This window comes from Chaetodon auriga, chromosome 1, assembly GCF_051107435.1.
Source record: "Chaetodon auriga isolate fChaAug3 chromosome 1, fChaAug3.hap1, whole genome shotgun sequence".
In the NCBI taxonomy this organism is placed as follows: domain Eukaryota; kingdom Metazoa; phylum Chordata; class Actinopteri; order Chaetodontiformes; family Chaetodontidae; genus Chaetodon; species Chaetodon auriga.
The window spans coordinates 25,077,975-25,105,645 of record NC_135074.1 but is presented as its reverse complement, the minus strand read 5'-3'; the positions used below and the strand labels follow the sequence as shown (position 1 = coordinate 25,105,645).

The 27,671-nt window shown below is 41.3% G+C and overlaps 4 protein-coding genes across 7 annotated transcripts; 2 read left to right on the top strand and 2 right to left on the bottom strand.

The window, feature by feature from the left end:
- Positions 1 to 370: 370 nt before the first annotated feature.
- LOC143321239 (BTB/POZ domain-containing protein 1-like) lies at positions 371 to 6,086 on the bottom strand. Of its 2 annotated transcripts, none has more exons than XM_076731461.1 (8): positions 5,447 to 6,086; positions 4,277 to 4,433; positions 3,401 to 3,506; positions 3,112 to 3,309; positions 2,756 to 2,948; positions 2,565 to 2,652; positions 1,284 to 1,430; positions 371 to 1,183 (listed from the first exon to the last, which is right to left on the bottom strand). In XM_076731461.1, exons 1-8 carry the CDS (start codon positions 5,869 to 5,871, stop codon positions 1,025 to 1,027), a joined length of 1,473 nt encoding a protein of 490 aa, XP_076587576.1. In that variant the 5' UTR covers positions 5,872 to 6,086; the 3' UTR covers positions 371 to 1,024. The 2 variants fall into 2 exon arrangements, with proteins under 2 accessions (XP_076587576.1, XP_076587584.1); XM_076731469.1 differs by having other exon boundaries at positions 2,756 to 2,885; positions 5,447 to 6,071.
- Positions 6,087 to 6,549: 463 nt separating this feature from the next.
- LOC143321251 (transmembrane 6 superfamily member 1-like) lies at positions 6,550 to 12,173 on the top strand. 3 transcript variants are annotated; one of them, XM_076731490.1, is made up of 10 exons: positions 6,550 to 7,788; positions 7,924 to 8,027; positions 8,308 to 8,409; positions 8,496 to 8,595; positions 8,680 to 8,762; positions 8,982 to 9,097; positions 9,602 to 9,706; positions 9,791 to 9,883; positions 9,981 to 10,100; positions 11,492 to 12,173. In XM_076731490.1, exons 1-10 carry the CDS (start codon positions 7,697 to 7,699, stop codon positions 11,681 to 11,683), a joined length of 1,107 nt encoding a protein of 368 aa, XP_076587605.1. In that variant the 5' UTR covers positions 6,550 to 7,696; the 3' UTR covers positions 11,684 to 12,173. The 3 variants fall into 3 exon arrangements, with proteins under 3 accessions (XP_076587605.1, XP_076587597.1, XP_076587613.1); XM_076731482.1 differs by having other exon boundaries at positions 8,308 to 8,414; positions 8,492 to 8,595; XM_076731498.1 differs by lacking the exon at positions 9,602 to 9,706 and having other exon boundaries at positions 8,308 to 8,414; positions 8,492 to 8,595.
- A 609-nt stretch (positions 12,174 to 12,782) lies between these two features.
- On the top strand, positions 12,783 to 18,578 carry LOC143321223 (U2 small nuclear ribonucleoprotein auxiliary factor 35 kDa subunit-related protein 2-like). Its single transcript, XM_076731434.1, has 11 exons — positions 12,783 to 13,106; positions 13,719 to 13,798; positions 13,891 to 13,975; positions 14,102 to 14,210; positions 14,556 to 14,642; positions 15,050 to 15,088; positions 15,772 to 15,902; positions 16,020 to 16,233; positions 16,927 to 16,982; positions 17,089 to 17,198; positions 17,304 to 18,578. The coding sequence occupies exons 1-11, from the start codon at positions 13,063 to 13,065 to the stop codon at positions 18,281 to 18,283; spliced, it is 1,935 nt and encodes a 644-aa protein (XP_076587549.1). The 5' UTR covers positions 12,783 to 13,062; the 3' UTR covers positions 18,284 to 18,578.
- On the bottom strand, positions 18,519 to 23,984 carry LOC143321229 (AP-1 complex subunit sigma-2-like). The gene is made up of 5 exons (XM_076731448.1): positions 23,806 to 23,984; positions 23,146 to 23,324; positions 21,474 to 21,582; positions 21,199 to 21,336; positions 18,519 to 20,433 (listed from the first exon to the last, which is right to left on the bottom strand). Exons 2-5 carry the CDS (start codon positions 23,322 to 23,324, stop codon positions 20,386 to 20,388), a joined length of 474 nt encoding a protein of 157 aa, XP_076587563.1. The 5' UTR covers positions 23,806 to 23,984; the 3' UTR covers positions 18,519 to 20,385.
- Between the last annotated feature and the right edge of the window lie 3,687 nt (positions 23,985 to 27,671).

Sequence of the window (27,671 nt, the reverse complement as noted above, 5' to 3'; positions counted from 1 at the left end):
TACTTTCTCCCTGTGTGTGCATTTCTCTCTTGACTCAAGCAGTTCAACCAGTTTTCAGATTGTTTCATTTGAATAACTATGGGCCTGACGACATGTTTGTGAGGCTTTTGTTTTCTTTCCCATCGCAGCGATCACCTCACAAGCTCTCAGGTTTAACCCTTTACTGGGGAACCACTTCCTGCACCCCAGTTCATCTGTTTGGTAGTGTGATAGCTGGCTGCATGGAGTATCTGGCATCACCTAGTGGCAGAAAGAGGAATGACACAAACTACACATATATTATTTACCCACAACCAACTTCATCTGGATTTATCAAAAGGAAACAGTCTTATTTTGGTCTCACCACATTTTATTGTCAAAAAGCTAAAAATAAACTTTTTTTTCTTTTATTTATTTCACCATAAAAGTCTTGGAGCATTTTTTTTTTTTTTTTTTTAACTTTAATGATGTGCTAAGCAAACATGAAGTCATAAATTACAACATGTACCACTGGCAAAGTTACATAACACACATGATCGGATACAATGCAAAAACAAAGAAGACACCTGCTGAATAAATGATAACAGTGCACAATAAAAATATGCAAATATTATACTTTCAGTGAATGCATCTGCAAAAACTGACAAAAATAACAAAGTGAAATGGTGTCAACCAGCAAATGGCAGCGGTCTCTGTAGTTCTGCAGGAAAGACTCCTGCACTGGCAACTTACTGATAACAACACACAGACAGGACATCAGTATTTAGATCATTTACAACTGATGATGAAGTTTATGCCCAAAAAACCCTTTTCTCACACCAGAACTGCGGTTTTCCCACAACTCCAACTGTTTCCACATTCATGAGCATGTCTGTACACCACTATAGACAGATACACACATACAGCACACACGCGCACACACTCAAACACACACATTCTTAATTCTATGGGATCATGAGGCACTACGTATATCTCCAGCAGTGTAGTCTTCCCAGCAGTCTGAGGTCTCCCTGGTTCAGTGTACCTGCATGACACCGTGTTAAGTCTAGGTGTAGTAGATGATCTCTGGAATCTGCCCATCCTCCACGGATGTACCATTGTTATTTCCAGGTGAGCTGAAAAAGAAAAACGTCGTCTTGGTCCCCGTCACTGATTCCTGGGTCACTTTCTTCATCCCCTTTGTGCCGTAATGAGAATCTGGGCCCTGAGGTGTAAAATGTAAAAGCAGGTGTTAATCCTGACATGGGATCAAACAGACAGTTTTAATTTAGGACACATTTTAAGCACAGCGAGCTCGGACTGACCTTTAAGGTGGCACATGCAGTGTAGCTGACATTGGGTAGAATTTCCACAGGCTCTTTGAACATCACTCTGAACGTGTGTGCCGTGCCGTCGCAGCTGAAACCGGTGTCGTTCTGGCCCAGCGTGATGCGTTTGTCGCTCTCTAAGATCTACAGAGCAGAACAGTGTCTTGACTAAATGAACAACGAGGTGCAGAGGAAAAATCTACTTTATAACAGGTTAAAGGGTTAAAAGCACAGCTGGCAGGGTGCTTTGCATCTCTGAGTTCATCTGTGTGTTGCCAAATTTTTCACCGTGTCTCTGACTAAATTACACCTGCTTCAGTGGGCTCAAACTGTAACATTGTGGGGATGTTGTGATTACACAACAGAGACCCCTAAATCACCAGGAAGCCATATAAATCATCAATCTGTCATTTTTCAATGTCTATCAAGTACTTTGACATTTTAAGCTTTGGATTTAAGAGTCATTTCTGTAAATTGACTGACAGTCGATTTGAATCACAGAGGAAATCTGAGATGTGGGCTGTAATTCAGAGGTCTGGGACCAGACTAACTACCATAATGTACTGTGTCTTATCCATGTCGAGCACTAATACAGTTTTTGATAACTGACAGTGACAAAATACACAAAATGCTCTGCACAGAATCCCCCAGTTTTAACCATCATACAGGGAAAATCCACTTTAAGATGGCAGAGATATTAATCTCTCCATCGACGTCCGTCTCTATTGATCATAAGTATTCTTGCACTTCATCTTCACAGTAGTAACACAGTAGTTCTCTGAGGTAGTACAAATTAGCTGTGGGAAATCCAAGAAACCTTTAACTGAAGAGGAATCACAAGACATACAGAATGAGGTGAAGCTGCATCCACTTCCTGAAAGCAGAGCCGGTTAACAAACCTCAGCACCGGCATCAGATCTACTCAGTAATTTCTGATCAATGGGTTTCTGACTTAGAACATAATTTTGCTCATATTAGCATTTCATTTACCTTTTAGTTTTTATTGAATTGCATTGTTGGTTGTATTAAGACAACGTTATACTTTTGAGAAGGTTGGTATTTTTTTGTGAAATAAAAAACAAATGAAAGATACGTTTCTCAAAATTATTGCAGACAGACAAACAAAAAATGTTTCTATTGGTATTGAAACTGGTGCACTGTATCAGCACCAATACATACATTTAATACTGGACACCCAGCCTTACTAGAAAGTATAAATGACAACTCTTCATGACACCAATGACATAAGCAGTGTAAGAGTTTAATGCCTGAAGTTACCTGGATGTTGACCTGATAGTCAGTGGGTCCGTGTATTGAACCATACAAGCCAAAACCCACTATGGATATTCTTCTGTTAACATTGAATCTACAGAGGGAGAAAGACAAACAGGGAGAGGAAATTTTAAAAAATGCAACCACAGTTGAGTTTGCTCAGATTAACCACCGACTGAACTGTCTGTCTGTCTCACCTGATTCTGTCGCTGGTACCACTGTACCCCCATCGACTCTCAACCTGCTGGAATCTATTAATGCTGCACTCCTCTCCTCTGAGGCAGCAGCGGGGCCTGTCAATGTAGTCGACCCGTGGTTTGGGGTTTACTGTAAAGTGTAAAAACAGATTTACCACCTCCCGATCGAACAATATTCCAGACTGGGCAGGCCCTGTTGTACAAGAAAGAATATCAAGCTGGTTTCTGTGGTTTGAGTTGTATGGACACATCAGGAACATGACGAATATGCTTAATAATGGCTGAATTGGTCAGTATAGTGTTACATAAAATACCAATGCAGCGCGAGAAACAATTTCTCTTTGTGATGCGCTTACCTGCAGCAAACTCCTCAACAGTCATGAGCGGGAAGCGGATGAGCGGGAGGGCTTTGCCCAGAACCTTCTGCTTGTTCTCCGAGGTCGGGGGAAGCTGTTGCCTGTAACACTCGGCCTCTGCCCAGCGTACCACCGCCCCAAACAGGCGGTTCTCCCTGATGCTGAGTGTGTCTCTTTGTAGCACCGCGCATAAGGTGTCTACACATAAAATGCACAAACACAGAGAATATTGATTTTGTATCCAAATGAGCTGCAGAAACGGAGTATGAGGTGAGGAAGACTCACACACCGAGGTCAATATCTGTGAAGCCCTCTGCGTTTATTGCGTCCGCGGTGCTTTTGTCTATGGTGTCCAAGCAGAGACTGGCAAGTTGAGGCTCGTCGAATAACCTCGCCTGTAATTCAAAGCACAGAAGAAGACACATGCAGTGAGTATGTATTAGCCAATACTGCTCTTTTCTTTAACGTGGACCAAAAAGTAAAAATATCCTTCAGACTTCACAAAAGCAATGACTCTAATAACGAAGAGCAGTCTGCTGGGACTGTGTCTTCTTTTCTCTGGGTTGCTTCAGGCAGTTTAAACAAGTTGGACAAAAAAAAAAAAAAAAAAGGAGTTGCTTTTGATCATAGATCAGCATGCAGCCTGAAGGCGCAGCAGAACACAATGCTGAAATCAAACGAACGGTGGCATAAAACAAAAATAGAACGGCTAACGTCATAAACACTTTCCCATCGATAGCTGGAGGACGGTCTGCGGTGGATATAGAGAAAGACGAATGGTTTTGTCCTTTACTGTGAAGGCTGACACCTTTTCCAGGAGATGTAACGATAAGAACATTATTTCACATATCGCCCCAGAAACAGACCAATCTGCCCTGTTTTGAAATACTCTTACTTTGGTGCTTTACGCCTCAAACAGTGAGATCAGATCAAATATTAAGAATATGTTGTCTGACTTTCTGCTGGCCAAGCTGTGATCTTCTGAAAGCAGATCCAGTGAACACTGATCACAGTAAGGTAAGTCATCTCCACCACCTTTTCACCATTTCTGGGAATTTGTTGTGTTCAAATGTCATTTTTCAAGGCTTTGAGCATCACCAATGAAATTCAAGAGACAAATCTCCCAAACGTCAGCACATGAAACCCTAAATGATCTGAATTTCACCTGAGTGAGCAGCATGAATGCGTTGTCGGCTCTGAGGTGCTTGGTGAGGAACTCCACACAGTGACTCTCCAGAGCAGGGACGGCGTACTTCTTAGCCGTATACAGAGTTGTCATCACAGTCTCTGGACCGATGTGGACCTCGTCAGAATACAGGAACCTGTCCAGAGGAAACACGACAACGTGTGCAGTCATGTTGTTAAAGGCAGTCTGGTCAAACCTCAGAAAATCTGCCACACAAACGCTTCCTTCATCCAGAAGAACACATCCCAAATCAAGGCCATTTTACTAAATAGTGTAACCCTTTGTCTTGAGTCTCACTGAAAGTATTTTCTGTTCAGAGAAACCAGTAAACCTGCCTCTTGCCATAGCTAATGCTATTGTATCTGAGCTTAACTCTGGGCAAAGAGATCTTTGACTTTTGGCCAAATCCTGCTTCCCATAAGGCTCCACACTGAAGCTGTTTTCCTCCGACAACACGCTCTTATTTTAGCTTTCTAAGAATCATCAACAGACCTACATCAGTACATCAGGACAAATTTGTCTTGAGCGTCTGTTCCAAAGGTGAATCAGCTAATGATTGTTTTCCTTGTAGTGATAAATTTGTTGATTATTTTCTTAATTAAATGATTAGCTGGTTGGTCTAAAATGTAAGAAAATGGCAAAAAATGTTGATCAGTGTTTCCAGAGCCCAAGATGACATCCTCAAATGTCTCGTTTTGTCCACAACCGAAAGTTATCCCATTTACTGTCATTGGGGAGTAAAGAAAGAGAAAATATTCACATTTTTTTTCTTAAAAATGACTCAAACTGATTAACTGATTATCAAAATAGGTGCACATGAATTTAATAGCTGACATCTAATCAATTAATTATCAAATCTTTGCAACTGAGGTGCTACAATCAAAGAATATGTGTAATTTTAATAATTAACAATGAACTATTAATGCATTAATCTACTGGCTGGTTGTACTTAGTTGATGCAAGTGTCTGTGATGATGTGAGATGAGAGTTAAACCCACTGTGTCTGTCATGATGCTCTCATTTAATTGATCCCAGTGTGCAGAGCGATAACAAACAGCCTCCTTCAAATGGAGCTGAGGCGCAACGTTGCAGACCATGCAGATTAACTCTGTGTGCTTGAATTTGGGTATTTGAGACCACCCGTCCTACCTGAGCAGGGCGAGGAAGGCTGCGGGCTCCACGTCGGGCAGCTCGATTTCCGTCGACGTTGTGGCCATCCCTCCGTTGAACATGGCATCAAAAACGGCGCTGCCGGCGGCCAGGACGAACTTATGGGCCGGTATCCTCTGGGCCTGTCTGCCTTTCCCGACTATGAACCTGACGTCGCTGAGCAGCTCATTGTTGAAGAGGAAGGCGAAGCGCTCCTTCAGGGAGCTCTTCGTCGCCTGCCAGTTGTACATGGGCTCCCGGTGAAGGCCGAGCACAGGCGGGGAGGCGGACCGGGCAGGACCGGAGGCTGGCACGTTGGAGAGCAGTGCCGCGGCTCCAGACTGAGCCGAGTTGGACGCTGCATCCTGACCGTCATGGTTTGACGCTAAGCCGCCGCGTTCGCTGCCGCCGCTCCCGGTCGCCATAATGGCACACTTCTATTTTTTTTGTTTTTATCCTGTAAAGAACCGTCAACGATGCACGAACATACACCGAACGACCGTACTGTATGAGTCGGTATTTATTACGTGGTATCCATCGCAGCAGACGCCATCGCTCTTAGATGTTTAGCTAGTTACCTGCTAGCTTGCGTCTTTTTCAGAAATGACGCAGGCGCACACTCCCTGAAAAACATTTTTTTCATTAAACTTTATTGTTGAATTCAAGCACAGCAAACAAATGAGGCAACGGTGCCATGAAGTGACAACGAGAAGAGCAACAACAGCCACACGTCCGAAATTTAGACTGGCGAATAAACAAATAATGCAAAATAATAATAATATCAGTAAAGTTGTGATATTTATATTACAAATATTTTACGGAGGGTGAAATATTACCAATAAAAAGTCACATTTCCTTCAAATGTGAAGCAAAGCCAAGTTTGTTTTTATTAGTAAATTAACATTTGTGAGCGTTTAATTTTGCCATATCAAGAATTACACTCATAAGGAAAAATATTATCACTGTATGATTACATAGCTAGAAACCAGTTATATTCTTTGAATTATATTATATTGTTCTTTGAAAGAAAAGGAAAAAATACAACAATTACAATTATCAAGGTTTTTTTTTCTTTGCTGTTTTGTTTTGTTTTTTCAAAAAAAAGGTTATGTGTGTATCTATTACACATCTACAATTTAGGATTCAACTCCAAAGAAATTCCTATAACCTCACTAGATATGAAAAGTCTTCCTGATGATTCCTTTAACAAACTTAAACATTTGCTGGCGATTGTTTTCATTTATATTAAGGAAAAAGCAGGGTAGATATCCTACAGATAGGGTAGGCTGTATACCTTAAGCTTCCAGCAAACACTTTATCGATGGAAATAATCCAAGTTTAACTTACAAAACGATACCAAACAAAAACATAACATGAAAAGCTGAAATCTTTAAGACCCCTATAAAATATTTACCTTATGAATAGAAAATCTGTTATTGTGTCTCATAAGTTATTCAGTACTTTTCGATTAATAATAATTAGGCCTACATTTTTGTTTATCAGCTTGGAAATCTTGTACTTTATTATAAGTAAACTAGAGAATAAACGTATAAATACGCATATATATCAATTGTATTTGGAAATGTACATATATACATTTATACACATAAGCACATTTATTTGTTTGATTGATTTATTTTGTGTTTTTTTTTTTATTGTATTCCCTTGTATAATGCCCATTACGTGTTTATTACATTTGAATAATATACGTCTTGCTGCCTGCTTCAAGTTTTCCAATCGGCCGCTAGATGGCAGAGTCTGCACTTTTACTAAAAGAGCATGAAACCACAGTCACAGCCTATTAATAGACTATAACACTCCAAAATAAATAATTTGTATTCTGATTAGCACCATAACGATATGTGATCGTTCTCTTTCAATGTGAGTCTGAACAGCTGTGTGTGTGCGTGCGTGCGTGCTTGCGTGCGTGTGTGTGTGTGTGTGTGTGTGTGTGTGTGTGTGTGTGTGTGTGTGTGTGTTTGTGTGTGTGTGACAGTAGGTAGGAGGCAGGGAAGCAGAGAGGTAGGTGAGAGAGAGAGAGGGAGTGAAAGTGAGAAAGACTATAGCAGAACAGGACAGATCATACGCCGCATGCAGAAGCTGCAAGTTGTTTGCATAGTTGGACTCACCGTGACTTTTCCATATTCCTTGAAATATGAGGTACAGACGACACATGAGAGTTTTCTGCGGCTGAATTATTTTGAAACTCTCGTTTCTCACACAAGGTGAATCGCTCATACCTGGTCCACAATGAGCGCGTCTGCAGGGACGGGAGTGTTCGTGCTCTCCTTGATGTCCATCCCCATCTGCTATTTGTTTAACTCCCTCATTTACAGCAACAGGTGAGTAAGAGCAGGTCCACGCCTTTCAGTTTTTGGGATGGTATTTGTACGCTCTCGACAATGACTAGCATCATCTAAAAATGAAATTTACAGATACACGCATATGTGATGTTTGTTTTTTTCATTGTGTTTTAGTGCTGAAGCGTTCTTCTTCGCTGGGTGTACGACAGTCCTCATCCTGGTCATCTCGGCCCGTTTCATGCTCAAGAAGAAGGCTCCAGTAGATCCTCTTTTCTATGGTATGAATTCTCAAATGCATGTCTCTTGTTGTGAGAGAAAGATCGATACCAACTCCTGAGGAATCATATTGTCACACAGTATAGACATATCTGCCTGCATGTGTGTATGTGGTGTTTATTAATACAATCTTGTGGGGTCAAATGTTAAAAAGTGATATATAGCACATTATATTTGCATGGTGCACATCCAGGCTTAGGAGCCAGTAAACCTAAAGTGTTTGCTGTTGGCTAGCTTGTCACCCTGTTGGAATAAATCCAATACATGCATCTGTCTGTGCAGTGTATGCAGTGTTTGCATTCCTCAGTGTGGTGAATCTGATCATCGGGCTGGAGCAGGACAACATCATCGATGGATTTGTGACGTTTTACTTCAAAGTGGCAAGTGTTGTGAGTCTTGTTTGGGAGTTGTCTGTGCTGGATGTGCCTGCAAATGTTTTTCCTGATAAATCTATCCTGTCTTTCAGGCAGATCCACACATTAAGACAGCACACGGGCACATGATCTCCTACTGGGATGGCTGTGTGCACTATCTCATGTATCTGCTCATGATTGCTGCGATTACTTGGGGGTAAGAGCAGCATTGTCCACAAGGATATTCACCACACTAGCATTAAATGTGGGCAGATTTGTATCTATCTATCTATCTGTGCAGGGACAGTTATCGAGCCATTGGACTCTACTGGGTGGGCTCTTTTCTCATGCGTGCCATAGTGTACATTCTTGGGAATGCTGTGGGTAAGTACACTAAAAATAATGGGATGCTTTTAGATGCCGGTGCGGTGTAGTCTGTGTAACCCCGTGCACATGCTTCCCATGAGAATGGTTCAAACTTTGCAGTTTTTTGTAGACTACAGTTTAAAAAGATCCACATTTTACTGTAAATGCAGCTACTTTTAGTGTTTTTGTTTGTGTCTTTCCCACAGTGAGACATTTTCTTACTCTGTCTTTTCCCAGGGAAATATGGGACCCAGGTTGGCCTCTTCCTCCTCCACATGCTATATATCTTAGTGTCTGTCTGGGCCTGCTTCCGCATCATCAGCCAGCCCTCCACGCGGGATGTTCGCTCGACAGTGAGTCAGGATCAAAACTGCCAAAAAAAAATAACATTGAAGATTCACATGCATAGCTTTTAAGGGATGTGAGGAAATGCAAAGCGTGCAGAACATCTTTTTTTCAATGTTCTATTTTTTAGCACTTTTCAATAACCAAACATTAAAACAAAGCAAAAGATATGATGAAATTGTACCATACAACAGGTGGGCACGTGCACACATGCTGCCAAGTTGAGTTCATGGAATTGTTTAAGTGAGCTATGGACAAATTTTTCAGGCATTCGGTCCTCATAGGCTTCCGTCTTTGTGATTAAGACCATTTCAGTCATCTGCCTTTTGGATTTGATTCTCTTGGCTGTGATCAATCCAAGCTTCAAAGATTGTTGTAGGCCTGTGGGTAGATCCAATGCAGATTCTTAACAGCCAAAATCTGCAAATTCAACTCCAGACTTAATGTTTTTGTCATACATCTTAGAGCACTAGCCAAAAATGTTTCAGCATCACATCGTTGCTTTTTCTCAGAGCATCCAGGAGGCTGGAAGAAAGAGTTTACTCCACAGACCTCTGGACTTACTGTTCATCATCTACCTCATCCCTGCTTTTGCTTTCTGTGTCTTCAGAGGCCTGGTAAGATAATCAGCTGCCCACTGCACGCATAGAATATCTTCTTTATGTAGAGCGCGTCTGTATTTCAAACTCTACGTGTTTCAGATTGTTCTGGACTGTTCCAGCAAATGGTGTCAAGATTACACACAACATTATGAGCCTTACCTGAAAGACCCCTTGGCCTACCCTAAAGTGCAGGTAACTCAGTGAAGTGAAGTCACAAACACCAAACTTTCATCCTAACACTGTCATTGCACAAATCTCTGAAGCAGTGAATTGCACCCGTGTTTGTCAGATGCTGGTGAGCATGCTGTACTCTGGACCGTACTACGTCATTACTCTCTATGGGCTGTTGGTCCCAGGATGTGAGTGGATGCCAGATCTGACTCTTGTACACTCGGGAGCAGTGGCACAGGTATGTTCTGTTGGTTATTCCTAACTAAAGGAAAAACTGGGAATCATAAAACATATTTGGAAGAACTTCTTCACATTTAAACAAGGAAGCCAAACCTATAGATTATGTTCATTTTAGAAGATATTACCAAGATACAGCAAAGATAACAGTGATCTTAACTGATCTCTGACCCTTTTTTATAGATAAAATATGAGCCATGGTCAGATATTCACACCTTGCTGTGGTTTTCATCATGTACAGTCACACAAAGCCTTCCATATCGAGGAGCTTTGTGCAAAAACTTTTTCCACATAAGGCAGTGCTAGACCACGGGAGGGCAACTGGCCAAGTCTAGGCTGTTCCCTCACTTTCTCCTCTATATAGTGCTTTTGGATCGGTCTCTGTTTAAGTTATTCTTCTGTGCAATCAAACAGCCGTGGATCTGCATGAATAGATATGGTCTGAGTCAGCGTCACACTTATCTGTTTACATCTAAAGATGGAAACTCCGAACGGTGGTGGGAGCAGCAAGCGCACCAATCACATCTCAACAATACAAAGCAGCTATTGTGTTTGAGCCGCAGGCTGGCGCGTCACTCACCGGTGGGATAAGGGCAGAAGCTGACTTCAGACCAAGAGGAATGGTGGTATTCGCTTAAATGTCAGCTGCTCGTCCAAGCTATAAATAGGAAACCTGATGCTCTGACAGCCGTGGTTGCTATGAGACGTGTCTTTTTCCAGTGACTTTCTATGAAATGGTGACTGGCAGGAGTCTGTTAGATGTGGATATTTGTGAATGAGTGGCAATAAATTTGCCCATGTTTTAATGGCCATCAGTCCATTAAAAGAATAATGCACCCTAATAAGGATTTCAGAGGATTTCCTTCTAGGCTCAGTTTTGCACTGATGTTTAACTCAATAAAACAGAGGAAAATCTATTTGTAGAGGAGACAAAGATAGCAAAGCCCACAAAAGATCTCATTTGACTGGAATGCAATGCAGCGACATGACGTGATCCATTTTGAACAAGGGAAAGGATAATTCCAGGAAATGAGAAACTTTTTCACTGAAGTGGATTCAAACAGAAAAATATCCTTCCCATTCAATATCACAGTGTGATTTCCTTCAGGACGTTCCAGTAAGACTTTATTCAAATGTTAATCAATGATAAACTAATACTTGGATAAACAAAAGACAAAAAATTTGTCCATAATAAAAGACGAGTTTGTTATCAGTGAGACATCGTCGTCGTGCACTTGTCACATCAGGAGCAAAGATATTGTTTAAAACATGTGAAATCAAGTGATAAAGGAAAACAATGTTCCTCTCAGTGTGAATACCAACATACTAACTGTGAAGATGTTAGTCATCACTGTCATTTTCCCATTTTTCCCTCTCCGCTTCACTTCACAGGCCCAGTTCTCTCATATCGGTGCGTCTCTTCACACACGGACTCCGTTCTCCTACAGAGTGCCGGCTGCCAGCCAGCCTGTCTTCTTGCTGGTCAATGTCCTGTACGCTGTGGTGCCTCAGGCTCTGTGCTACCGCTGCCGCACACGGCCTGCCTTCTTCCTCAAGCCAACGGCAGATAAGAAGGCCGAATGACAGAGAGTGTGAGGGTGAGAGCGAGTGCCAGGGATGTCAAGGATGCCTAAATAAAAGGCTGAAGGACTTGCAAAGCACTGGTCTGTGTTTGCAGTTATTAGCAGTTGCTACTTTTGGAGAGGGGGCTGCTATGAGGGCAGTGGAGGTATTAGAAACATGACAAAATACTCGTGCTCCAAACAGAGTTTGTGTCATTTATATTCTGCTGCTTATTTTGAAAACGTGAACATAAATTACAAAAAGGAAAGTGTGTTTGTTTAAAGCAACACTGAGCAGAGGAAGGCACACTCAGTGCTGCAGTACAGATGTTTCAGTGCTTTAAAACTTGTGTAAGAGAATCAAACTACTTGACAGTACTTATTGTTTTACATTTTTGGTAATTTTTATTATTTTTTTGGTTACAAAAATTGCTTTCTTGTTGACACTGAGGCTTCTGTGCAGTGCCTTTTTGGCAGTGGGTTGGCAAATAAAGAAATCATTCACATGTTTATGTGTGTTTCATAAAATATAGTATTGTTTATACAATAGATATGCAGATAGATATTCAGTGATTTAAGGGAATTTGGTAGGTAACATTGGTCTTTTATTGCCATACTCAGAATGACTTGTCAAATGCAAGAGTTCGGTCTACTGTTAATTATATTGGAGAACTTCATGTTAGGTATAAACAGTGCATTATTCAGAAATGCTTTAAACTTTACATTTTCTTTGGCAAAACAAGGAAAAAGTGGAAAGTGGAGGTTTGCTGTATTTAGTATAAATACTGCATTTGTGATTTTTACATTAAATTTATCCTATAAAACGCACTGGAAAGATTGGGAGGTATAGTGTAACTATGCTTGTAATCTTTGTAATTTCGAATAGGAAACTTTTTTTTTCTTAATTTGTCACTGTACACTATTTTATCAGAAGGAATTTGGTCTCTCACCGAAGGGCAATTTTACGTATTTGCAGTTAAGTTATTCATTTAAGATGTAAAAATAAACAAATAAATACAAAGAAACTTGTAAGATTTTTTATATATTCGGTTTAATGGGAATGGGCTATAGGCTTCTTGAGGTGCTTTCGTAGTTTTCTATGACGGTTTTGAACCGGAAGTACTTTATGTTCACTCCACCTCTTCCTGTGCTACTCACAAGCAAAATAGCTCTGCGTGCTGCTAGCCAAACATTTCCAGCAAACATAAATTATTCCGTTGTGTCAGTAGTCTCATAAACCAAATCCTCTTTGGAAATAGTTCGAGTCAGAAGACAGTTGGTCCAGCCTTTTTTTTAAACATAACACGGATGAGAAGAAATAATTAAGGCTAAGTACGTCGGCGTGCTAACTTTAGCTGAACATGCTAGCTAACTAGTGGCCGTTAGCTATCGTTAGCTGTAATGGCAGCACCAACTCCTCCACAGATTTCCGCTCCTGTATTAAGGTATGTGTCTCTCTGTAAATCATGTTGTGATAACTTGATAATCTAACGCTACTGGTCTATGGGTGGTGGTACCGCAATAATATTTAAAGCAGTGTTAACGCCCTTATAATAATATAAAGTCAATGTCGCTAATGGTTAGTTGGCTTCTGCTACTATTTTACAGCTTGGTGTTTCACTTCAGATTGTAACCGCTCTGGTAATTGTGAGAGCACACAGCCCGTGTGTGCCTGGCATTATTTTAGGATGAATGCTACGTTTACGTTACACAATTACACTTTTAGAGCATCCGAAAAGCTAAGCTAATGAAAAATACTAAGCGTTAACTAGTTAGGGTCTCAAGTTACTATGAGAACGTTGTGAAGTTCTTTAATATAATCTCAGTGTAACCTGGGAATTATAAGATTTATAGTGGTTCACTACATTTACTGCAGGATTGTATGCTGTTACACTTGCCCACGGTCATTCAGCTTAGTTCCGCTTAACGTCTTTTATTTCGGTCATGTCTGTCCGCCTCTGTACTGGCTCAGCACCTCCATGGAGCGCAGGTTTTAGCCACACATCTCTATCTCTCTCATGTGATCATTGTTTCAAATGTCATCTGTTTCACTTAAGTCAAAAGCAACGCAGGGCTGCCCTGAGGAAAGAGAGAAGAAAACGGAAACGTCAAGCTCTCGCCCAAGCCAGAGAAAGTGGTATGAGATAGCTGTCATGTCTGTGTTGTCAAATGTGAAAACATGTCATGTCTACAGTTGTAGTTGTAACCACAACATTTACTCTGTTGTAGGTTTAAAAAATGGACACAGTGCACCTGAAGAAGAAGAAATAAACGACCAAGATGATGAGGATAGTGATATTGCGGAGGTGGAAAGGTAGGTCAACACTAACATCAGTCGCTCTGTTGTCCTGTTGCTGCACATTCAGTGTTAGACAGTTTTTATTCATTTGCTTTATTTCCTCTTCATTGTGTTTGATTTGTGTTGGACTTTTTTTCTCAGACTGAGGCTACATGAAGAGTGGCTGGAAAAAGAGAGGCTCGCCCAGGAGGAATTCAGGCTGAAGACTGAGAGGGAGGAAGCTGCACGGAAAAGAAAAGATGAGGAGGAGGTAACCTAATGTTTGGATTCATTAAAGGGAGCGTGTACAGTTCAAGAAACCTGACTGTTTTTGAAAACATATGCAGCCTGAAGGAAAAATCATGTCAACACTTGACAAGGTTTATATAAAAAAGGCCTTATCGACCACTGATGATGGCTGACAATGACAATTTGCAATCTGCTCCCAAACCGTATGAATAATTGAAGCCTTGCACAGGGGATTACCGACAGCAGGTAAAACTGGTTACTGTGATCATTACTTTTGCTGATTGTCTAGCGCACCTGAGCCTGTTTGACCGAGTATTCTAAATACAGTGTTAATATTTACTGGCTTTATGTCTTTTTGTGTTCACAGCGGATGATAAAGGAGGAATGGGAGGCCCAGCAGAGGAGAGAACAAGGCGAAAAAGAGCAGAAGCAGCAGGAGAAGCGAGACAGAGAGGTGAAACGGGCCCCAGGATGATAGAAACAAAAAGAAATATATCCTCTTCTACTTAATCATGACTAGATTCATGTAATCATAAAGCTAACCACATCACACCAGCTGAGTGTTTCTTTTGTCAAATGTATTTTTGCTTTGCACATGGTTCTTTTTCCTTGACTGAGTGGCACAAGCAACCATCCAACTCCTTAACTAAGGATGCACACAAAGAGAGAAACCGTTCATCTCTCACAACAAGGACGTATCTTTTACTTTGTGTGAAAACAGTCTGTGAAATTGCTTCCCAAAAGTCCAAAGTCTTCTAATGCCAGTCCTTTTGAATGTGGTCTTAACACAGAGTAACAGATATGCTGCAGTATGTTGACCTCTGCACATTTTCACCAGCCATGTCTTTACACCATTTGTAGGAGGCTGTTCAGAAAATGTTGGATGAAGCTGAAAATCAGGTATAAACACATATGGATGTCATGTTACACGGATAACTCAGTGTTGATCTTTTGACTTGTTCACAATGAATATAACACAGAGGTAATCAGGTAATATACTGTATATATATAATTTTCCAAGTACAGTTAAAACACATACATGAAGAACAGTTGAGTGTTTAGACGTTATGGCTATAGAAGTAACTTTTCTAGAGCCTGGCCGATTTATTGGCAATGATCTGATTAGCTCGTTAAATATATATTGTGTCAGAGTAGTATCCATCTGCAGCTTATCAGAAATGCTTGAAATGCTGCATGTTTGCGCTCATTTGGAAATAATGTCTCTATGACTTTGATTTTCCACCAGAAGGCACTGTGGTTGTCATCAATAAAAGTTTATATGTTGTTTGTATATATTTTTAAACTATCAAGTAGCAGCAGTAGCCTAATGTTTGCTTGCCTGTGCAGTGATTATAGTTAACCTGTGGATTTGATCAATTCTGTACACACCATTAGAATATTGTCAAACGTCAGGATCTCAGAAAGTACAGAACAGCTTGCCAAGTCCATGACAAGTCTTATGACTGTAAAAGACTAAAAGCAAAGAGGTACATGAAACATACAGGTTGCACAACATCTCATTTTAGCTTAAAGTCGAGCTCTGCAGTGTATACATACGTTTTTGTTCATGATCTCACTTCCAGCTCGAGAATGGAGGCCCGTGGATGAATCCTGAGGCTCCTGTGACAGACAAGTCTGAGAACTTTGGCACAGAGCGCGACGTAGCCAACTGTCCGTTCTTCCTTAAGACTGGAGCATGTCGATTTGGGGACAGGTACTGTTTCTCTTTTGATATTACTGTGCGATGCTATGGTTTTAAACCGTTTGAGTGTACAGACTCATTAAAGAATATCTTTGAATATTCTCCTGTCTTCTCTCTTTGTGAGTCCAGATGCTCTCGGAAACACGTTTATCCCACATCCAGCCCGACTCTGATGATCCGTGCTATGTTTAAAACGTTTGGCATGGAGGAGTCACGCCGCGATGATTACGACACTGATGCTTGGTTGGAACACAGCGAGGAGGACCTGCAGGAGTCTTTCCTTGAATTCTACCAAGATGTCCTGCCCGAGTTGAGGAGCGTTGGCAAAGTGATGCAATTCAAGGTAAGATGAAATCAGGACAGTCAGTTTGTTTACATGCACTTCAGTACCCAAATTATGGTCAACTTCCTAAAGTAATTCAGTTTCTTTAAATACATTGTGTATACGAGAAACACAGATTCTCCCAGATAGATTTCTCAGCCATGTATATGCACATAACTGGATTTCTAGCTGGCATCACATATGCACATGAGTGTGACACAGACTTTTCTTTCATCCCACTGTGCAGCAGTACAGAAGAGAAAGAACTGACTAAAACTGAAACTGACACAGAGCAGGTTCAAGAAGTCTGAACAAACTGGTTTCCGCAGCACTCCGTTTCACAGACAATAGTGCTTTTATTAGAGTGCCTCTCTGTGTCCCAAGTTTTTTGGAATCAGGGTTGTATTTGTAGAGTAACAGTAGTCTTCAGTAACCAGTTGATTACAGTTCATGGAAATACTTAATCTGTTTGAATGTGTGTAAATATACTTACTGTAAAAATATGTCTTGAAGTACAGAGTCAAAGTCACTGTGTGTATGGTAAAGATGTGTCACCACTCATTCAACATGTTTTATAGTTTCAGTGAAGTGAATAGAAAATAATGACAATTTAAAATTTAAATATGTCACAGTTCAGGATAACATTCATCAAATTGTTGCCACTAAAAATACAGACTTTGTTTCATTGCTACCTTCCTTTTTTTTTTTTTTTAGGTTAGCTGCAACTATGAACAACACCTGAGAGGAAATGTTTACGTTCAGTTCGAGAGGTACGCCATCACACGACCGCTCCACGACTCTTTTCCAAAGAAGTGAACCGTACGGTGTTTGAATGTTTTACATGAAGCTCTTCACTCTTCTGTGTCGTCTGTCCAGAGAGGAGCAGTGTAAAGAGGCTTTAATCAAGTTCAATGGGAGGTGGTACGCAGGGCGGCAGCTTCATTGTGAGTTATGTCCTGTTACACGATGGAAGAACGCAATATGTGGTGAGTTACTGATATGAGCAGTTACACTCGGTGACATTACTGCAGACACACAAGATTCAGTTCTGTGTATTTACCCTCCTGCTTGTATTTGCTTTACTCTCACAGGACTTTTTGACAGACAGAAGTGCCCGAAAGGGAAGCACTGTAACTTCCTGCATGTATTTCGAAACCCTGGCAATGAATTCTGGGAGGCCGACAGGGACCTGCACATGTCACCCGACCGCAGCAGCAGGGGGGGTCGCAAAGATGGGTGGCATTCAGAGCGATATGGAGACCGATCGTGGTGGAAGCGTCAAAGGAGCAGAAGCCCACCGAGATCTGAGAGATCCCAAAGCAGACGAGAGGGTGACAGGCGGAGGAGCAGGAGCAGAGAGAGGAGGACCTCCTACCAGCATAGAGAGGACAAATGGTCATCCAGGTCCAGACGCAGTGACAAGAGGAACGATTGGTATCCGAGCAGGAGTAGAGACAGATCGAGGAGCAGGAGTAGAGACAGATCGAGGAGCAGAAGTAGAGACAGATCGAGGAGCAGGAGTAGAGACAGACAGCAAGACAGGCTGAGAAACAGGAGTAGAGAGAGAGACAGAGACAGAGACAGGGAGCACAAGTATAGGCATGGAAGTGAAGAGAGAGACAGCAGAGACAGAGACACAGACACACGAGGGAAAGCGAGGGAAAGGTCAAGAAGCTCGAGCAGGGAGGGGGAAAGAAGAGAAAGGAGCCCCAAGAACCCGGATAAAAATGGCAAAACTAACGATGATACGAACAGACGTCACCGCCATAAACAGTCCAAAAAGAGCAAGAAAAAGAGCAAGAAGAAGCATAAGAAGAAGAGCCGTTCGCCTGAAGGGACGGCCTCAACGGGAGAGTCAGACGAGGAGAAAGAGTCAAAGGAGACGATGGAGAATGTCCCTGAGACGATTCCCAGTCAGGAGATAAATGAAATGGAACTAACTCAGAAAAACGACGTGGATGAAAGTCAGTGTGCTGACAGCGAGAAGACGTTTAGTGCTGAGGTGAAAAGTGAAGTCGGCACTGGAATAGAAAGTGAGCCTGACGGCAAAGGTGACACGGGCGCCTCTTAGTGCCTCCTACGTCTGAAAATCTGTAAATTTGGTCTGGTTTTTCAACTTGTAGCTACTTGAATGTATGAGGGGAATAAATTACATTTCCAACAGGAAGTTAGCATCCATCAGCACTATGTGGATATTCATGCTTTTGGGAAATGGTTCATGTCGCTTTAGTTATTGAACACTTGATCGACTGGAGCTGTGTCAATCCATGGTGACGAACGCTGAGTAAAAACAACATAAAACAAAATGATTTTATATACATTTATTGTTAATACCTTTCAAATATAAGAAAAAAATGTTGGTAAATGTATTGGCAGTGTTTAATACAAAAAGTGATTTTTTTTGTCGCACAACTCAAAGATGAACTTGTTTAAATATTTAAATACTTGTGAGCCTTCAACAAAAACACTTTGTGGTTTTCAGAATGCAGATAAAAAAATGCGACTGCCTTACAGTTTGGGATGAGTATTCATTACTCGTCAGCTTGTTTTCCTGCATCCGACGAACAAGCGAACAGGCTGACAGTGATGAATATTAATGATGGACCCTGATATGTGCACTTCATCTTCTGTTCCTGCACCATAAAGAAACTCAGGATAGACCTGTCTTTAAATGGATAATACTGGTATATTGTGGCCAAATAGTCCTCCCGTACATGTTTTCATCAAACATCCTGCCGTCAAAAATCCCTTTTCTGCCATGTTAGCCTTCTATAGACACCATTGAGAAGGTAAAACACAGTGTTCTTTGGTCATGTGTTAGTCTTTAAGAGTAAGCCAAACTATCATAATACAGAAAATAGTTTTTTTTTTTTTTTTTTCTTTTTTTGGGTGACTATCGTATCCTGACCTAAGATTTATCTCCAGAGGCCATTACAAACTTCAGTGTTAAACAAATGTTTCTGTCAGGAAAATAAGTCAATTGTCAGAAAAATAAAGACATCAGAACGACAGTTTTCACAAATAAGACACCAGTTACACAAAACAGCTCAGTCCTGAAGAGGAAATACGAAACGATTAATTTCTGGAGGAGACTCATCAAACACAAACCGACTTTACGTATACACCGATGTGGATTATGGGTAATTCTTTAATACCACTGAACTGGTGGGTTGTGATTGTAACAGTGCCCGTGATTCCTACAACAGCACTAGCCCCAGTTGCTGTCTGTCATGCGTTACCATTACATTTGAGTCACAGCTGAGCATCCGATCATAAATAAATACAAGATCTTTGAAATAAAAACAGGTGATTTAGCAACACTCACTGCTGTTCTGAAGTCTTAAGAGACTCCTTTAACCACCCGGATGAAAAAACTCAAAGATTTCTAACCCATTTCACAAGTTGTTCCTCTTTCCTAATACAAATAGCCCAAAATGACAAACCTTGCTCAATTTGTGCGTGAACCAAACTGAAAACATTACTCACATGGTTATATTAATGGGTTTTCCAGTTTTTTATATTTAGAAACAAAGTGCTCCATTAATACTTTGCTGTTTTGTAAAAAGAGGACATGTCATTTCCACCTGCCTGGATTAGGGAGAGGGCATTTGAAAAACAAGTTCTCCACCTTTTTTATTATTCAGATGGTTCGAAGAGTCTGTGGATTCAGGACATACCGTTAGAACAGCTGCAAGTTTTGTTAAACAACATTCTGGGTTTTTCCAAGATCGCAGAGTATTCATTTTGTTTAACCACCTGCTTAGCTCTGTCAGTGTGACGGTAAAACACGAGGAGCACCAAGAGCAGCTACAACAGCACCTCAGAAAGTCCTTAAAGTCAAACAGCACATACGACTCTGCAATCAGTGATGACGGGAGTTTTCATGTGGTCGCTACATTGTACTCTGTGGAGTTTTCAGAAGTGAGGGAGTGAAGTATGGAGTAGTACTGCAGAACACAATGAGGGAGCTTGTTCATAGGGGACACATTAAAACCACAGTTGGCACCACATTAAAAGGACATTACAGGATAGTACAGTACAGAATAATACAGTACATAGATTGTGATTATATACATACAACACTGACACCGTGAACGGGAGGAGACAGGATAGAGACGGGGAGGCTGCCAGATCTGCGTCTGGGAGACAGAGGTGTGAGGCAGCAGCGACGATTTATGTCAGACCGATTTCTTCTAGAACGCTCCGCGGTGCCTCAGCCTCCTGCAGACGAACCAAAGAAAAATAAACATTCCTTGCTTGTCGCACTGTCGGCTTGTTTATCTGTCACACGTTGTAGTGCAAAGTACCCCTCTAAATTATAATTAATAGTACATGAGTCATAATTGCAAGTTGCTAAATGTGCGCTGGGAACAGGAGGCCTTTCCAGAGAGTTAAACCTCTCACAGTCAGCCATGCTGTTATTACAATAGTGCTGCATGCTTTGCTATAAATACATCACTGAGCACTGATTCTGTTGACTCCAAATGACTACGGCCAGACAGCAATTCAGACATGCAGGGCCGTGCTTGCTTCAGTGCTCTGGCACAAGGGGGAGAAGGGTATTAATCAAGCGCTGCAGGCTTAAAATAAACAGGTGACGGCAGGTGTAGAGGGCTGCAAGGTGAAAAAAGCAACAACATCTTTGGTCTCTCCTGTTTGGTTCAAAATTAGCATTGCTGAGTGAAATTAATTCTACATTTGCACCAAATTAGAGCTCAACTATCAACAGAAAATCAGCAAAAAAAGTCTAATAATTGAAGAGTTTCAAGCAAATATTCCATTAATGTGCTGCTTTTCTTTGTGTTACGTGACAGTAAATATCTTCGGGGCTTTTGATGTGCATTTTTCCAAACTGACATTTCACAGATTGAACTCTTCAATCATCAGCAGTGAAGATATTAATTAGTTGCTAAGTATGGGTCAGCTGACGCTACAGTCGGTCTGCCTAATAGCTTCAACTATCTGTTGTGGGAGAACTGTGTGTACCTCCTGCAGCAGGTCAGCCTGCTCTATGGCCTTCAGCACGTTCTTCTTGGACGTTTCCTGGGCCTCTCCGCCCAGCAGGAACTCATCCAGGATAAAGTAGGCCTTCTCAAAGTTGAAGATGATATCCAGCTCGCACACCTGTGAGGCCACAACACCACAAACAGCGGCAGATCAGAGAGGACGCTGTGCTGATTGAAAACCTTGGATTTCATGTTGTTTTACCCCTTTCAGACCATCCATCAGCATGTTACGCGGCTGAAATTTAAGAGACTCACGCTTCCAAAGTATTTGTCCAGCAGCTCCACATATCTATGGATGATCTCCAGGGTGATCAGCTCATTATCCTGATCCTCTACTGCACAGCAGAAGTACAGGCTCGCATATCTAAAACATAAAGCAAGGAAATAGTAGGTGGCACATAGATTAACAAGGCTGTGATGTGTACAAACATTAATGCCTTCACTCTCAGCAGAAATGCAACATATCAGTGTTTGTAACAAGGGTGGTAATTTGTAAGCTGTGATCACACTTAGCTCTGTGCGTGTATACCGAAAGAACACACAGGGACTCAGCTGTCGTCACACAACAGCTGGTCTTTAAAGGAAAAAGTTACTGCGTGACAAATATTTGCTGCTCTTCTGTATCACTGAAAGTGAGATATCAGCAAATGCCATGCTTTAAAATAATAATCATATTTACTTGTGTACCCTGGCATTAATTAACCAATATAACTTTGTTTTCAATCAGTCCTGTCACTTAAATCCTTCCAACGCATAAAAGCAAAATAAATAAGAAAATGACAATAACTTTGCATTGTGACCTACATAGATACTATTCATTGCAGGGCTGTTAAAATGGACTGATAAGCAGATAACTCATGATCCAAGACAATGCCTCTTCCAATACTGCAGCGCTGTCACTGTCTCCTGGCTGTGTTGTTGTTTGTCTTTGTTTATTAGTTTTTTGTTTTATTGAACTCATGAAAATGTGTCTTATGTATTTTGGTCTCAGCACTCATTAGCAATGACAAATCAGGCACTCCTCTTTATATATTTGTATCATTGTCCTCCATTGTTTGGCAGTTGCTGTTCGGGAGGGGGTGTTTCTGGCTTTCATAACGCAACAGAAGGTGACATCTAAATGCCAGAAATCTCAGTGCCTGACAAAATAATCAGTGAATCACTGGTTTTCATAAACAACCCCAACAAGCTTCCACAGATACACAAGTGACGCACCAAACCAAGCACTAACACATCCTATTACTAAGATCACCGTCAGAAAGGCCTAGCATGAGAACTTTTACCACAAAAATCAGAGGGCAGCCCATCTGGACCTTACTAAAATGTTTAAAGGTTTAACAAAATAATCTTACAGTCCACTCAAGGACCACTTGCTTTTTCCAGGGATTTCAGCCACAGGCTCAAAGTCTTCATCAACAGAGAAACTCCATCTGCGCAGTCTCTCACCGATATTCAACCACCTGTTATCATCATGTGACAGAAGCTCCATTCTTAGGCCATGACAATGAAAACTCAGCAAACTCCATCTTCTGATGGAGACAGTGGATGCAGATGAAAGCGCTGGAAAAAGCTGGTGGAGTAAAGCCTATTTTCTCAATCTATTACGTCCATAGTGAGGAATAGACTTTACCGCTCAACAGAAGCTGCGGTATCTTGTGATGAGTGACTGGTCAGCAGCTTTTTCAGGATTGATTCTGTTTGAACAGATTTATTTAAACAATCTAAATTAAAGGCCTCATTCAGAAGACAAGAAAAAGGTCTGCAAAGTGACATGAATGTTTGCTGCACGTTCATCCGTGTGTTCACTTAATGTATGTGCATCCAAGTATGAGTGTTTGCACGTTAACAGTAAAGCATGTTGTTAGCCACCCAGGAAAGACAAGCTGAAGGAGGTTATCACAGCCAGTGTTTTAACTTATTCACTCGCCTCTTGTACACAATCTTGAGGTCCCTCCACTCCAAGAAGCTGCACATCTTGGGCTTCCTGGCCAGTATGGTCTGGACCAGGTCTCTGGAGATCTTCTTCCTCTCCTTGTCAGACAGAGGCACGTACCATTTCTGTAAGCGCAGCTTTCCCTGCCGGCTGAACAACAGCATGAACTGCATCTGCGGGAGGAAGTTCAGTTTAAAGTTATCCACGGCTGAGATGAGATTAACACGAATTTACGACGTTTTGAGAGAATAATGAATTAAATGAAGGCTAAGAAAACATGATAGTGGTAAAAGGGCGGAAGGGATCGGCGTGAATTAATCAGCAATCGTGTTTCATTGTTGGTTAACATTATTTTTTCCATGAAAAGAAAGTTAATTCAGTACATCTAACAGAATGATGAGTCAGAAACGCCCGACCAGGAAATATTGCATTATTTCCGAGAGTAACACGACGTAGTCATGTGCATAAATGTATTTTAACTGTTTTAGATTTTACGTCAAGGAGGCTTTTGTGTGAAGTTTCATTGGCTTACGTTAGCTAACCGTGCTAAAATGCCACATTTTAACATCAACAACACGCTACGTGTCGTTTGCGCCCCCTCCTGCGACGCTTAGCTAGCTACAGCAGACACGAGAAGTAAACACGATTCTTTACCTTCGACAGGGCCTTCGATTAAGTCACTTGGATGACTGGTAACGTCAGTAAATTCAAGCGAAATACATAACCAAAGAGGGCGAACAGATACGCCCGTGTTTCTGCAGGTTAGCTTCTTAGCCAGATTGATGCTAAACTGCAAAAAGGACGGTGGTTGCTGGTGAGACAGCGATTAAGACATCGGTACCGTGATTGGCCGCAAAAGCCACAGCTGTGAAATTTGATTGGTTCAGAGATCCGTTAGTCGTGACGTTGTTCCTAGCGTCCAACTATGGCTTCCTGACGCTGAAAGTTTTCCAGTTTTCACTTCTCTTTGTCGAGCAACACTGAAATGGACCTTTGAGTATGAAATAAGACCAATAATCTAAAAAAAATAAATAAAATAAAATAAAAAAATCCCCCACCAAATGACACTTTTATACACATAACTATAAAACCAAACAATATACAATATACAAGCAAGCAAAGCAAAGTTCAAAAATATTAGAATCAAAATATGCTTAAGGGTCAAAAGTATAAGTATTCATTAAGCAGAACGGACACTTTCAGAATAATATATATTACATTATTGGATAATGATTATTGATGCATTAAAGTACAAATGACTTTGATATTCAAGATGGTAAATGCAGGGATCATTTTAATTACTGCTGGCTGACTTATATTTTGTATTAATAATCTAAAGTAAGTAGTAATTACAACTATCAAATGAATGGAGTGAAAGTACATTTCCCTCCAACTGTCCACAACTACCTCAAAATTGTATTAAAGTACAGTACTTTTGTAAATGCCTTTGGTGACGTTCCACCACTGTATTTCTAATCATGTAATATTGACTGAGGTCACTGTGTTGTGATAACAGTACTACTCGTTTTTCTTTGAGTAAATTTTGCTGAAATACACCAATGATGCTCTTATGTATTTGTTATTGTCTTCACTTATCTGCTACTCTCATTATTTTCTCTTCTGCTCTGTTAATGTTTGTTTCGTTTTCTCTTCCCCTGTATGTCTTATTTCTATGACAAGGTGCAATGCAAATCAGCTTGAACTTTTTGGGGAAGTGGCTGCCTGTTTACATTTAGGTTGGGCCTTCAAAGCCTGGAAAGGGAAGAGATAGAGGCGCCTTGGCGCCCCCTACCGTTAAACAATCAAACTTTTTTTTTTTTTTTTTTTGTCCCCAGAATGAATACACAACTTCAAGCCAAGTTTGTAGTGGCTGTGGAGCTGGAACGACGTAATTGTTTTACAGGATTTGGGTCCTCTGTAAAGCTAAGACCTAAAAATATTCAGTTTATAATGATACAAAACAGGAAAACAAGGCCAAAGAGTGTGTGAGACCGAAAATCAGGTGCAGGGCTGAGAAACTTTCAGGACCTCGGACAGAGGCAGCTAACAGTGACTTCACTGCTGCTGATAATGTCAACACACTCTGAGCACTTCAGTCCTAAAACTGAATTTTATGCTGTCGTCTAAATACAGGTGGTGCAACACTGACAACCAGCCATCTAGATCATTTAAAAAAACCCTTTATCTTATTTTCTGTTAACCAGCAGAACTTTAGTCTGAGTTATACAGACACCCATCTACAGCTATGCAGCAAATAATAAGGAACATTGTCGAGCTATAAATACACTTTGATTGATTTATTTTCCATATGTAACCAGGTTGAAATTGCATCTTTAATTGTACTTTTGAAATGTCACCAAATCCTGAATATTGTTCTCTATATGGCTAAGGTGTGTTTTATTTCTTATATTTATGCCTGCGTGTTGTGTTCAGATCTGATTATAAATACGTGTACTGTCACTTTAAGAGGTTGCAGGCGTGCGTCTCTCAGTTCGCGCCAGGCTAGCTAAGAGGAGGTAACGTATTACTTTGCGAGTCATTGTCCAACATTTATTTGGGTTTTTGGATAATGCAAACCTTGTTTTATGCATGTGGAAATTTTAGTTTCTACGTTGTGAACATGCAGTTAATGTGTCAATTGAATGTAAATGTTGCAAACCGACTTTTTGCAAGCTGTAAGGTAGACATGTTTCCACATGCTAGCCTACAGAGATTTCTGTATGTTATTCTGCTAACAGGAGCTTGAGACCTGTGTGCTGTGTGGAGGAGACTGCGTGTTATTAAAAAAACCTTGTGTTTCTCTGTTGATGTGTACAGGTATGTACATTATAATTCATCTGGCATAGAGTTTACATGTGTTTACATTGGTTGCATTAAGTTTTTTAATTTATTTCATTCATTTTCACATTTTTGTTTCAAAGTATTTTTGCTGTTAATATTATATCAGTTAGGTATGTATGTGCAGTTCGTGCCATGCTAGCTAAGAGGAGGAGCTTGAGACCTGTGTGCTGTGTGGAGGAGACTGCGTGTTATAAAAAACCTTGTGTTTCTCTGTTGATGTGTACAGACTAGGGATGTATATCTCCACCACTGAGGACAATTCGATGTAGCATCAGTGAACATGCAGTAGAGAAACTCAGCTCTGATGGTGTTTTGCCCGACAAGCAACATCCTGAAGAGGATATCGTTTTGATTGGCTGTGGTGGTCTGCAGACTAGACCTGAGGGTTTTTATGACTTGGAGATGCAGCTTTATGGTGTACGCTCTACCGTGCCCACTTTGGTTGTGCCTGGTCAGCATGATGATCTCATCTTGGGCTCAAACATCATCAAACACATAATTCGTGTCTTGAAGGGTGATATAGACTATTGGAACATGGCATCCAGAACTGAGCATCTGTCTGACCCTGATATTGGGCGTTTCTTGTCTATGTTCACCAATGTCGAGTGTTGAAGAGGGAGTGAGGTTCCTGACAAGATAGGCACTGTCAAGCTCACCCAGGCAGTGACACTCCTACTGAGGCACGAACACTTAGTTTGGGGCAGACTCCCTGCTAATGTGCCGATGTCACCTGGGAGCACGGGTGTCGTAGAGCCAACCCACTCCAAAGCCATGCCACGAGGTGTTCTGGTGGGTCACCTTGTCACACCTCTCTGGGGTGATAGATGGGTGCCAGTGACAGTTGTGAACCCATCTGACAAAGCTATCACACTGAAGAGAAATTGCAAACTGGCTGATGTGTTCCCATGCTTGGCAACTGAGGATCTAGAGACTTTTCGGGGTTTACATGTTGCCTCAGAGAAAAAACCAGACGCAGAGAACAAACAGCCTGACATTGAGATACAGCAATCTCATATGGAGAAACAAGAACCTGACACACTGAAGCAGCAACCCAATACCTCGCCCAGTACCTACCTTGCTGATCAGTCGGCTAAAAGCTTGTTAGAGTTGGGCCTAAGTGACATTGACATAGATTCATGTCAGGTCAGTGAAGACTGTAAGTCTCGACTCACACAGCTGCTAACCGAACATCAAGACATCTTCTCCAAGCACTCATTGGACTGTGGTGAGGTCAAAGGATACACACACCGTATTCATCTCACCGATGCTCGCCCTTTCCGCTTGCCATACAGGAACCCTCCTGCCCACTATCAGAAGCTGAGGCAGGTACTGACTGATATGGAGGTAAGAGGGATTATCAGGAAGTCCGCAAGTGAGTATGCTTCGCCACTGATGGTGTGGAAGAAAGACAGTGGGTTGAGGATTTGCACTGATTTCAGGTGGCTGAACGCCCGAACCTTAAAGGATGCCCACCCACCAATCTGACTGTCTGGCTGCTCTTGGTGGCAATTGCCTCTTTAGCACAATGGACCTCACTTCTGGCTTCTTCAACATTCCGATGCATGAAGACGACAAGAAGTACACAGCTTTCACAACTCCCCTTGGACTGCATGAACATAACCGCATGCCACAAGGACTGTGTAACAGTCCAGCGTCCTTTATGAGGATGATGATTGGGA

Bases quoted from the DNA above. Each gene is read 5' to 3' on its own strand.
- LOC143321239 (XM_076731461.1), bottom strand. From the start codon at position 5,871: ATGGCGACCGGGAGCGGCGGCAGCGAACGCGGCGGCTTAGCGTCAAAC. The intron at 3,310-3,400 runs GTGTGTGAGTCT...TTTTATGTGTAG, and splicing joins CTTCACAGATATTGACCTCG to ACACCTTATGCGCGGTGCTA. The intron at 2,949-3,111 runs GTAAGCGCATCA...CTTGTACAACAG, and splicing joins TGTTGAGGAGTTTGCTGCAG to GGCCTGCCCAGTCTGGAATA.
- LOC143321229 (XM_076731448.1), bottom strand. From the start codon at position 23,324: ATGCAGTTCATGCTGTTGTTCAGCCGGCAGGGAAAGCTGCGCTTACAG. The intron at 21,583-23,145 runs GCGAGTGAATAA...TTTATGTTTTAG, and splicing joins CTCAAGATTGTGTACAAGAG to ATATGCGAGCCTGTACTTCT. The intron at 21,337-21,473 runs GTGAGTCTCTTA...GTGGCCTCACAG, and splicing joins TGGACAAATACTTTGGAAGC to GTGTGCGAGCTGGATATCAT.
- LOC143321251 (XM_076731482.1), top strand. From the start codon at position 7,697: ATGAGCGCGTCTGCAGGGACGGGAGTGTTCGTGCTCTCCTTGATGTCC. The intron at 9,098-9,601 runs GTGAGTCAGGAT...GCTTTTTCTCAG, and splicing joins CGCGGGATGTTCGCTCGACA to AGCATCCAGGAGGCTGGAAG. The intron at 9,707-9,790 runs GTAAGATAATCA...TACGTGTTTCAG, and splicing joins TCTGTGTCTTCAGAGGCCTG to ATTGTTCTGGACTGTTCCAG.
- LOC143321223 (XM_076731434.1), top strand. From the start codon at position 13,063: ATGGCAGCACCAACTCCTCCACAGATTTCCGCTCCTGTATTAAG. The intron at 13,107-13,718 runs GTATGTGTCTCT...GTTTCACTTAAG, and splicing joins ATTTCCGCTCCTGTATTAAG to TCAAAAGCAACGCAGGGCTG. The intron at 15,903-16,019 runs GTACTGTTTCTC...TTGTGAGTCCAG, and splicing joins GCATGTCGATTTGGGGACAG to ATGCTCTCGGAAACACGTTT.